The 12,089-nt window shown below is 48.8% G+C and overlaps 1 protein-coding gene across 4 annotated transcripts in view; it reads right to left on the reverse strand.

Moving 5' to 3' along the window:
• Window positions 1–3,450: 3,450 nt before the first annotated feature.
• The window catches only part of Msra (methionine sulfoxide reductase A), a 319,877-nt gene continuing 311,238 nt past the window's right edge, over window positions 3,451–12,089 (reverse strand). For all 4 annotated transcript variants that reach the window (NM_053307.2, XM_087585478.1, XM_087585479.1 and 1 more), the window contains exon 6: window positions 3,451–4,203. In NM_053307.2, coding sequence (NP_445759.1) covers window positions 4,039–4,203 — 165 coding nt within the window. In that variant the 3' untranslated portion in view covers window positions 3,451–4,038. The remainder of the gene's footprint in view (window positions 4,204–12,089) is intronic.

The raw sequence follows: 12,089 nt of genomic DNA on the forward strand, positions 1-12,089 counted from the left end.
CGTGCTTATCACAAGGTCAGACCAGATTAACCAGTTATCTACCAAGGAAAGAGCTGAGATGGGGGAGTGGGATTGACTTGTGGAAACTGTTTAACCAACTAGAAAATTTTGAGAACTTGCGCGTCTTGGTTTGTTTTCTATTGTTAAGATAAACACGTGAGCAGAAGCAACTGGTAGGTAAAGGGTTCATTTCAGCCTACAGTTTACACTCTTTCATGAGGAGAAGTCAGGGCAAGAAAGTGTAGGCAGGCAGCTTATGGAGAAACATTGCTTACTGGTCTGCTCCTAAAGGATCGCTCAGTTTGCTTTCTTACATAGCCCAAGACCAACTTGCCCAGGGATGGCCATGCCCACAATGGGCTGTGCCCTCCCACATCAATAATTTTTTAAAATGTCCTACGAACTTGCTTATGAACTGTCCTACGAACAGGCCAATTTGATGGAGACATTTTCTCAGTTGAGGTTCTTTCTTCCTAGCAACAACAAAAACCAACCAACCAACCAACCAACCAACCAAACAAACAAACAAACAAAAAACCCCTAACCAACACAGAGAAACTCCAAATGCATATTCTGCAACAGTCCTATTTTAAATAATGTATTATCTGGTAGCAGCACAGTTTTACGCAGTATGATCAAATTACTTGATTGAGAAAATTATAAAAGCGACAGATGGTGGAGAAAATGATGCACTGTTGCATTTAGAGGAGCAGAGGATGACGCCAGATCTCCCCTGCAAACTGCGCATGTCAGAGAGGGAAAGATCGTGATGGCAAATCTCCCCTTGCAAACTGTGCATGCCAGAGAGGGAAAGACCATGAAAACCACCTCCAAGTAACTGACAGAACAAATTCATATCAGGAAAAATATATTTGATAAAACGACTTTCCCAGATATACAAAAGCAGAGTGGCTCTATCGGTGTACTTCAGAAAGGACCAAACCATGCAAACAAGCGATAGACAGACACAGAAATTAACCGAGCAGACTCCTCCCTCGCAGGTGCTTGGGAGCTTGCTTCTTAATGGCTTCCACACCAGGTCAAGCCAATATCCAAGGCTACTGCTGTACCAGGGAACACTACAAAAGCAGGGTGACTGTGCTAACATGTGACAAAGGGGATGTCTAAGAAAAGGATATCGCTGCTAGGAGGCTGTGAAAACCTTAAATGTTTTCTGCACCTAGAGATAGGGAAAGCTGGAGAGTTCAACGTCTCTCTCACACAAGGAAGCAGGCGGGCAGACCACTGACTGGTAAGGAGAGAGAAGGCCTGGACTACATCCACTGACTCTGCTGTAATCTGTAGATTATTCCACCAGCAACAACAAAGTAAGTATCACTTTCTGGGGAACATGAGACACCATAGCAGATGATATTCAGGTCCACCAAAGAAGTCTTGTAACATCTGAATACCTTCGAGATATGCATGGTGCACTTACATACACATACAACGATTCAGCTGGGCGTGGTGGAACATTGCCTCAGCAGAGGTAGGCAGGTATCTTTGAGTTTGAGACCAGCTAGTAGACATGAGTTCTGGGCCAGCCAGGGGGTACAGAATGAAATCCTGTCCCAAAGATTGTTACTGTATTAATTTTTAAAGATACCTTCTTGCTTGTAGATTCTAGATTAGGCATGGAAGGCCACCTGGGGAAGCAACAGGCTATCCTGAGGCATAGGAAGGGTAGATGACAGGTGACTTTATTTGCAGTTACTATAGGAAGAAATGAGTCAGTCAGAATGAACAGGCCACACAGCTATGGGATGAGGGCCCTGTGGTGATGAAGGCAGGGGCATGGTGGCTTGGAATGTTAGAATCCAATAAAGACAGTGGTTGGGCATGTAAACTCTATATTTATTTCTGTATAGACAAGCACACTCTCAGGAAAAGGCAAAGAGCAGTGAGTGTATAGACAGAAGGTCAAGTCAAGGAAACTGAACTGGTGGGGGACTGTTCTGGATCAAGACATGTCAGCATGTGTAAGGTAGATGTTAAAGTGCCTTGCTTATAGAACTAGAGAAATGGTCAATGCAATGGAGTCTCCAGGGAGTGGGAAACACCTCAGATTTAAAAGTCAGATATGCCAGATTCCATTTGATGGAGCTAAAGCAAGGCCCTGTTTGTCTTTGTGATTCAATGCAGTGGTCCTCCTGGGACTTACGCTTGCTACCAGCACTCTGGACCTGCAGAAGAGCCTGGACTAGGCTTGCTTGCCCAGAGAAGAGTGCCCAAGGGAAAACCTCAGTTCCCTCTGTGGAAGGCTTAGGGCAAGGCCCCAAGAGTGCTCCCTGAAATGTTTTGAGGACCCTGTGCCTTCTTCCTGAGGGACATCACTCCTTCACAGCCAACCTCCAGTGTTACTTTCCAAGCTCATCTGCTTCTTCTTCAACCAGATGTCTCTGGACATCAGTGGAGGCTTCACTCCTTAGACATCAACACCTTCATCCTCTCCTGCATGATCTTGGATGGTCCCATGTCATCTGCATGCAAATCACTCCTAAGTTTCCCATTCTTGGATTCCTTCCAAGCTGCCAATCTGCCCCTAAACTGCCTCCCTCCACATCTCTACAATGAAGCCAGGAACATGCATCCAATCCCTGCCCAGTCTGTGCCCTCACATGGCAATAACGCTCTGCTCACTCATGCCCAAGTTAAAACAGGAGGAGTATGAACTGCCCAGAGCTGCTATTCAGTTAAGACCCAGCTGCAGGTTTCTCAATGATCCTCCCTGAGCCAGCTCTGCACACCTTGGACAGCTCCTCATAGGATACTGGTCTGCAAACTCAACTCCCACGGCTTCCAGTCCTGCTATGATGACTTCTGCTTCTGGTCCTTTGTCCTAGAAATCCTTTTCTTCTATTAGCTGGAACTTACAGGGTGAATGCTTCTGACCCGTGTGTGTGTGTGTGTGTGTGTGTGTGTGTGTGTGTGTGTGTGTGTGTGTGTTGTGTTCCTGGCATGCACTCACCGGCTGATTGCTTCATTCGGTAAGCCATTCCACTCTAAGCTTGCCCTTTTCCACCTTATGGGGACTGTGGTGAGCTCACCTAGCTGAGATAACCCTGCACACAGCTCTGTGGTCCCCAGAACCAGCACCTTCCTTATACATCTCCTTGGCTTACCTATTCATTTGTTTACATAGCTATAGTTTCTTGTCTTGAAGAGAATGTTCTTCTCTTCAAGGGCAAGAACTGAAGGTGTCTTCTCTAAGTACAACTGTCCTTGACATGATACATCACAGGCAGCTTGAAAACAACTATTTGTTATGGAAGCCACAGAGAGCCAGGGGTGTGCCCACTTGCCAAAATCTTAATCATCTTTCCCATTTGGGGAAAAACAACCAGGAGGGCTTGTGCAGTTGCTGTTTCCCCCGAGCTCTTAACTTGGCTTTGCAATACTTCCAAATACCCTTCCTGAGCAAGGAAAGACAGACTCACGGCAGGCAGGTGCTATCACCAAACCGTAGATTTTTATTAGAACAAGCTTTATCATAGCTGTAAGCAGAATGTTAGAATTCATTAAGGTCACTCATGTCTTTTCTCTGCACAGAGAGGACGGAGGGGGGAGAGAAACCCCTAATATGCGTCTAGAGGCAGCAGAGCAAAGTGTTTCGGCAATGATTCGTGGAGCTCCTAGACACTAATGAATTAGGCACCTGAGGGCAGGGAGGTGGGCGAGGTATGTCAGCCCTAGAGTCCCAGTGCTCCGTGCTCTCCCAGCCAGCTCCCTGTTTCAGAACCCTTAGCATCCCTCCGGCTCCAGCAGATGGACACAGGATATTCGTTATCTTCATTTAGACCCCAAATGATCCACTAAAACATGTTCTATCCCCATCCCGACTGATCAGAAGACAAATTACAACGCATCACCTCGTCATCCTACTTTCTGTAAATCAGACCCGGATAACAACCAGATTCATGTAAATGCCCGTGTGGTGTGTGCTCTTCATAAAGTGACAGATGGGAATCACAGCAGTGCTGCTCCATCCAGCAATCATGGTGTTGATGGAACCTCCAGGGCCAGCTTCGTGGAGAGAAATTACTTTTTAATGGCCGTGGGACAGGAAACCCCAGTGCCCCCAAGGCCACAGTAGCCGTCTGGGTTCTTGCTCAGGTATTGCTGGTGGTAATCTTCGGCGTAGTAGAACACTTGTCCCTCTCGGATGTCGGTGGTGATGGGGCCAAAGCCATGCTTTGAAAGAACCTGCGGAGAGAGAGGGAGAAACCTCAGGACCCAACGCTGTACATGGGACTCCTGAGGAGGGAGCGTGGCCAGCAGGGGACGCATGGCTTAGGTCATGGGCTGGCTCTACCCCTTCCGGGTAGATCATTCTAGATGGGTACTTCTCAGTCTGCCTGGGTGGGCTGGGTCTTTAAATGAAATGTGCATCAGAGTTTAAATCATTCTTTTTTATTAATTTATTAACTTATTTATTTGTGTGCATGTGTGTGTGTGCGTGTGTATCGCGCGCGCGCGTGCACGCACATACGCACTCACACACAAGTTGTGAAAGTCAGTGTTTTCTTCCTACTGTGGAAATTCTGATGATTGAACTCAGGCTGTCAGGCATGGCAGCGAGTGCCCTGACTTCCTGCTTTAGAACCTAGGAGTCAAGGGTTTGTTTGTATAATTCATGTTCCCTCTAGTGTCACATAACTGACAGAAGCCCTGCTTTTGGAAGGCAGCTCCAAACCTCCTCCAGGGTAGCAGCAGGGCCCTGTAGTTCTCTAGTTGTCCACGAGGAAAGAGGACCAGAAAGTCAGGCAAGCCAGGGGCTCTGTGCCAAGCTGAGGGATAAGCCCCGCCCACTCCCACTGCGGGTAGAGGCTTGCGTTCTGTGGTTCCTGGAGTCTGTGCTCTGAGCTCTAGGCTAGGAACCTGGACATTCAAGTCAGAGGAGGACACGGCCTGTGGGCCTGTGTCAGCCCGTCATAGTCCTCTGTGACCCAGTTTAAGTCTTGGTGGCATCTGCTTCCACAGGCAAGAAACACATCAACACAAATCGGGGAAGGAGAGCGGAGCTATTTGGGGCAGGAGACAGATTAGGAAACAGACATGGCTCCCTGTGGAGTGCAGCCTTGCCTTTTTCCCTTTTGGATTTCAGCTGTGTTCCTATTCTATCTTGTTGCCAGTCGCCCCAAAGTGTTCAGTCATAAGGCATTAGGAACCCGGTCTGAGTGCTGAGTTCAGAGCCGCGAGCCTGCGCACTGATGAGGGTGTGGCTGGGCTACTGTTGAGATGAGCCCTCACCCATTTTCTGCCCCACTCATTGGAGAGACCAAAGTGGAATCTGGTGGCTGACACAAAGGAGGGCTGAGATTTGCAAGGTCAAGTCATGAGGAAGGATACAGGCGCCCACAAGACACTGCCACAGTTCCTCCTGGTGACCTCTGGGGGGTCTTTTGTTTCTGGGCTGCGGGGAATTGAGGCCTTGTGGCAATAAGTTTTTGTGGTTCAGTCATGACTCTATTGTCAGAGTCTAGTGCTTTTCTAGGCCTTCACTCTAACTGCCCTTTGAAGGCATTCTCTCTGAAAACTTCGTCTCTGGAACACCTTGAAAGTTCTCTGCTCCTTGGTGGAACCCCAGCTAGTTCACCATCTGGTACCAGAGCTTTCAGAGAAAGGGAGCCTCAGGAGGATGAGGACTTGGGCTGGCATCTGCTGGCCAGGTTCCATCAGTCAGGGCAAGCTCCAGGGCATGTCCTGAGAGTGCAGTAGTAACATAGCTCACTGAATCCTCGACAGCATCTGAACTGCAGCTGGCTCTGGGACACAGGGTGGTGGTGAGGATGGACTGTTCCAGTCAAGAGCAGCCCCATGCCATAAAGCTACGACCTGCTTCAGGTGGCCGAGAGCTTGTAGAAAGAAAAAGTCAGGTTCAGAGTTTGACATTCTTGGTCCAGGACAAGCAAAGTAGATCAGAGCTCTGTGTGGCTGGGTCTACACACTTGAGTCAAAGGTCTCAGTGAGTGGCATCCACAACTTCTTGGTCTCTGCCCAGAAGTGCACACACTTCTGCCCTCAGAGAGCATTCTCACTGCAGGGGCATCTGCTTAGAGAGCGTTGCCCTCCCTTGAACCTGTATATGTGTGTGGGTCTCACGCTCGGAAGGGGACTCTTATTTTGGCTTCAACTATACTGCTACACTGGGGCCAAGGTGGTAAGCAAGTCCTCTGCTTCCTCCTCCCCTCCCCAGGTCACCCAGTGTCTGTCTTTTGCCTCCTCTGGCTCTAGGGCTGGTGGGTGGAGCCTGGCTCCTCCTGTGCAGCCTGCCCATACCCTCTTTTTCACAAATGATGTTCCTTGTATGAATGAGTGGTAAGCCCACACTTGGGACCTTCCAAAAGCTCTTTGAGGCTGGAATGTAGGTAGAGGTCTCTCTGAATCCTCCTTTCCTCAGAGGCTATCCATTCCACCTAGGGAACACTGGGCAGTGCTTGGGAGCTGGGGGAAGGCAGCAGGGCTGGGATTCAGGCATTATCAGTCTTGGCCACAAGATGGCAGAAACTTCATTCATAAAACCTTTTGGCAGCCATAGGAAACTATCATGAGACAGACTTTTTTTCTTCCTGAACCCCACCCAGCCTAGGAGACTGGCTCTTCCTTCAGGCCCTACTAGCTACCCCTTGGCACTAAAATGGGTTCTGGGCAGGAAGACGGACAAGGTTGGCTCAGATCTGCCAGGCATAAGGTTTCTGTGCTGGACAGACCCCTGTTCCTGACTTGCAGGCAGACCCAGCCTGGTTCACCAGGTGCAGCTCTTCCTTGGCCACAGGCCTCTGCCAGGACCAGTTCTTCAGGAGAAGAGTGCCTTCTGGCTGGATCTCTCCCTTCCTATCTCCCATCTTGCTGACTTCAAAACAATGTCTCAGTTTTAAGAGTCAGTCTCTCTCTGTCTCTCTCTGTCTCTCTCTCTCTCTGTCTGTCTGTCTGTCTCTCTCTCTCTCTCTCTCTCTCTGTCTCTCTCTCTCCCCCTCCCTCCCTCCCTCCCTCCCTCCCTCTCCACCTCTCTCTCATCACCTCTCTCCCTCCACTCTACTCCCTTCTCTTCCCTCCCCTCCCCCTCCCTTTCTGGTGTTGTTTTTATGTATGTGTATGATATAATGGGAAGAATATAACTTTAAAAACCCACGTTAGGGTGACACCTGCCTCAGGAGACTTCTAGGTCACCTAAAGGAAGGGATAAGCCCACTTTTGTTACAATCCTTCCCTTTCCCTTCTCTGATGTGACCCAGGAAGCCTGGCAGGCCTTCCTTCTTTTGCAGATTCCACTGAGAAAAGCTTTTCTCTGTCCAGTGGGAACTGTGCCAGGCTTACTGCTCTCCTGAGAATGTGACAGGAGGCACAGGAAGTGTGCAGCCCTGCCAAGTCTTCCCCCTACCCCTCACCCTCCTGAAGGAGCTCCCACTGACCTCCTCCATATATGTCTCTCTTTTGTATCTGAATAGATCCTATGAGCAGGCAACCATGAGGTGGAGAGGGGCCTTCCTCCCGAGCCCAGTGACCTCAGGCCCAGACAGATGGCCTCAGCCCAGCCGCACCTGTGAACACCACAGATGTAAGGAAGTGTCCAGCAGAGGCACAGTGGGCCCATCTGACCTTCAAGGCCTGCCTGGGGAAATCCATTCCTCTAATAAAATTAAGAAATAGATATGACTACTCTGCTTACTGCAAATGCTCTAATGCTCTAATGTTCATCATTAGTCACCGACATTCCCCAAGTGCCCAGTATACCTGGTGCACTGCATGGAAACCACATGCTCCTCCATCTCTGGGAAAGCAGGCCAGAGACCCCTCAGCTCAGGCCAGGTGGAGCAGCAGCAGGGCTAGCTAGAAATATGTCTCGTCCCAGAGCCAACTCTGACCTCAGAGGTGCAGGCACATCCAATCACTGACAAGCATTTTCGAAACAGATGACCCTAATCCTGATCACAGTCTGAGGCGCTTATGAAGAGAAGCAGACACATTAGCTCTAAGGAAGCTCACCACGAAAGAGGGGGGTGGCACCTATAATTCAAACTTCCTCACCCTTCTGTTATTGAACATAATACTAAGTTTGATCCAAGCCCCATCTCTACCCACCAAAAGAATTTAGGCTTAAGTGCTAGATTTTTATTTATGTCATTTTTTGTAATACATATATATGCATATGTATATTTAATCAGTGTTCACTTAAACGTTTTAATAGCATGGGATCAGCTTTCTAGAACAGAAGTTCAACTTGGGACCCATGGGATCCACAGGAAACTGGGGTCTGAATTCTAGGAGGCTGACTTCTCTTGTCTTAGGGGAAAGGTCCAGCCAGACAGGAGAGAGGTGGAGGTAGCTGTCTGCCCTCTAGTGGTTCCGGTACCTTGTACCAGGGACATTACCTGATATCTTCTTTCTCTTTCTGAACTTAGAGACTACTTCATTTTCTTTCAGATCCAGTTCTAATGAATTCTGTGCTATGTGTGTCTTACACACACACACCACACTGACACAGAGAGAGAAAGAGAGAGAAATACACAGGTACACATACAAATACACATACACAGAGAGAGAGAGAGAGAGAGAGACAGAGAGAGAGACAGAGAGAGAGAGATAGACAGAGACAGAGAGACAGAGAGACAGAAATACACAGACACACAGAGAGAAAGAGAGGTACAGGCACACACACACAAATGCACACACACACAGAGAGAGAGACAGAGACAGAGACAGAGAGAGACAGAGAGAGACAGAGAGACAGAAATACACAGACACACAGAGAGAAAGAGAGGCACAGGCACACACACAAACACACACACATAGAGAGAGAGACAGAGAGACAGAGAGAGAAATACACAGACACACAGAGAGAAAGAGAGGTACAGGCACACACACACACAAATGCACACACACACACAGAGAGAGACAGAGACAGAGACAGAGAGAGACAGAGAGAGACAGAGAGAGAAATACACAGACACACAGAGAGAAAGAGAGGCACAGGCACACACACAAACACACACACATAGAGAGAGAGACAGAGAGACAGAGAGAGAAATACACAGACACACAGAGAGAAAGAGAGGCACACACATACACACACGCACACACACAGACACACACACACACACAGAGAGAGAGAGAGAGAGAGAGAGAGTTACAAACACGTATAGGCTTAGTCAATGGTATTAGACTCCAGGTAGCTTCCAGGTGACCGAATGCCACACATCAGAATGTCTGGGGAGCAGGGTGGGGAGATGGAACGGTGGAGAAAGCACTTGTCACATGAGCATGAGGACCGCAGTGCCAGCTGTAATGCTAGCACTAGGGAGGAAGAGACAGGGGTCCTGGGGCAAAGCAGCTGACCACAGTAGCAGAGTGGCAAGTCAATGAATAGTGACTGAAATAGATTCAATGGAGAGTGTTTGAAGAAGTGTCCATGTCAACTTCAGCCTCCACACATATGCACACATAGCACAACCTACAAACATGGGAAATCTTGCATGTTTCACACACAAAGGAGGAAAAAAAATGTCTGGAGGTTCTGAAGCAATTGGAATGTCTTTTCATAAAAACTACTAGAAACAAGAAAAGCAGCCATTTTCGATTCTGAGCTGAGCAGAGGGGTCTGCATGTCCGTGGTACAGTATAGCACAGGGCAGGAAGGCCAACCAGCTAGAGAGTAGGCTTGTCCACCAGTGTGGCCCAGCCATGGGCGGATGGGGTGTTTGACAAGAACAGGGAGAGCACTGGAAGGGTGGCGCTGTACCCATGAATCAAGCAATTGCCATGGCACATGCAAGAAGGGCAGGTCCCTACGATCACAGCCCATGACCGGAGACAGCTGATGCCCTCACAAGGCTGAGTTAGAGTGCACTGGCCCATCTCTGCCTTGAGACCCTCAGTAGGGAAAGCAGAAAAGGAGGTGGCACTCTTACCTCTCATTCTGTCTTAAACCTAAGACCTGCCTATGCAAACAATACCTTCCCATCAGAGAACTTGGCTTCTGAGAGCATGCTGCATTCTGGTGTGGTGCCCTTTCCCGCATCTTCCGTTCTACCACACACTATTGGCTTTCATCACTATCCCTCTGACCTCTGCACCTGAGATGTGATTCCCAGGGTCTTCTGACCCATGGGCTTGCAAAAAAATAAAAAATCAAAGTGGGAGGGTACTACAGGCTGAGCTCTGTCCCTGCAGAAGGGAGAGTGGGAGGGCCATCATTGTTGGCTTAGCCATTGAGGATCTGAAGCACTGGTGGCCACAGCTTAGTTAAAACCTACATCTGTGTCTCTGCCAGACCTACTGAATTGGAACATGCATTTAAAAGAGATCGCCAGGGGGCTGGGCAGATGGCTCAGTTGGTAATGTGCCTGTCCCCTACGCATGTGGGCCTGAATGTGACCCCTGAACCCACATGGAAAAGGCCAGAGTCCTGCCTGTACTTTGAATGCAGGGACTGAGGATGTGGAGACAGATGGAGACCTGGAGCCCATTGGCAGGGCAGCCAAGTCTACTTGGTGAGCTCCAGGCCAGTGGGAGACTGTCCCAAAACCCCAAGTGGATGGCACCCAAAAAACGATACTCAAAGGTTCTCGTGTAGCTTCCACATATACACCAGCATACACATGTACATATATACACAGAGAAATAACCCAATGGGGCCCATGTGGCAGTGACAATCTGAGAAGAGTACCTTTTATTAGCTAAAGTGAGACAAAACAGGAGTGGTAGATATCTGAGAGCTTGCTAGAGATGGTTCATTGTTCTTCCCAGGATGGTTCCCACAGCATCCTCTAAGGCCCCACCCCATCCCTGGGGTGACCTGTGCATCAGGCAAGAGTCCCATGACCACAAATATCTACCTTGAGGCAGAATGAAACTCCCAAATTACTGAGGTACAGAACACATCCTTTGAGGGTGAGGAGGTGGGAGAGGGTCATCCAGGTTGGAGGGTGTGTCATATAAGCAGGATTGAACCTGATTCATAGAGCTGCTCTGATGGCATGAAGGGTCGGTCTCCCTGGATAAGGAGAATGTTATGATCAAAGGCAAGGAAGAGGGGGGTAATTGTGTGTTTGTAATGTTCTGGAAGGTCTGGAGAGAGAGGAAGGCAAGGCCTTGGCTGCCAGGGATAAACAGGAAATGAATGGGTTGATTAAGGAATCCAAAGAGAGAAGGCCTGGGAGGGTAGGAAGAGGAGGTCATGGGAGCAGTGGTGGGAATATCTGACAGTCTACTTCCCCATGCCCATTTGAGTGCCCAGCTCTGTCCTCAGTTTTCCCACCTCTCTAGAGCACAGTGGCAACAGGGGCAAAGAGACCACCTGAACATAGGTAAAGGTGGTAGGCACCTCTGAGGCTCTCCTGCTTGTTTGCAGTAAGGTCTATAAGTGAATGAACTAAAGTGAGGACCTAGAGGAAGGGGGTGAGCCTTTCGTGTTTCCCAGGGCTGTATCTCCTTACATCTTCTAAGTCAAGAGGGACAAGTCTCTTCCCTACTGTCCAAGCACTGACTAGTGACCTCCTGTTGGTTGCCAGAGGACCAGGCTCATAGTCACATGGCTAATGTTACAGGCTGTGCATCCCGCCTCTAATTCCTTGAATCAACCATGCCACTGACATCTGCTGGTTGCCACAAATGACCTTGTCCTTGAGTGAAGTTTCCTTTTGTGGCTTTCAGTTGCATGAGAAACTCCTCTCTTCTCTTCTCTTCTCTTCTCTTCTCTTCTCTTCTCTTCTCTTCTCTTCTCTTCTCTTCTCTCTCTCTCTCTCTCTCTCTCTCTCTCTCTCTCTCTCTCCCCTCCCTCCTTCTCTCCTTCTCCCCCTCCCTTCCTCTCTCCTTCCCCTCCTCCCTCCCTCCTTCCCTCACCTCCTTCCCCCACCTCCTGCTTTATGTATCTTTAGGGGTTATGATCTGTTTCTCCATATCTGCAGTCAATTAAGAACAACCTCTGTTTTTGCATGTTCCCAGCATTCATTACACAAAAGAAAGCACTTCTCATTTTTCTCAGAAGAGCCAAGGACACTTGTTTTCACCTTGGGGATGAAATGCAGATTTCATTAAAAGGAAAGATCCTTCATCCCAAGAGACTGAATAGAAAAGGACTCAAAGCAACA

Source organism: Rattus norvegicus, chromosome 15 (genome assembly GCF_021556685.1).
Source record: "Rattus norvegicus strain SHRSP/BbbUtx chromosome 15, alternate assembly SHRSP_T2T, whole genome shotgun sequence".
Classification (NCBI taxonomy): domain Eukaryota; kingdom Metazoa; phylum Chordata; class Mammalia; order Rodentia; family Muridae; genus Rattus; species Rattus norvegicus.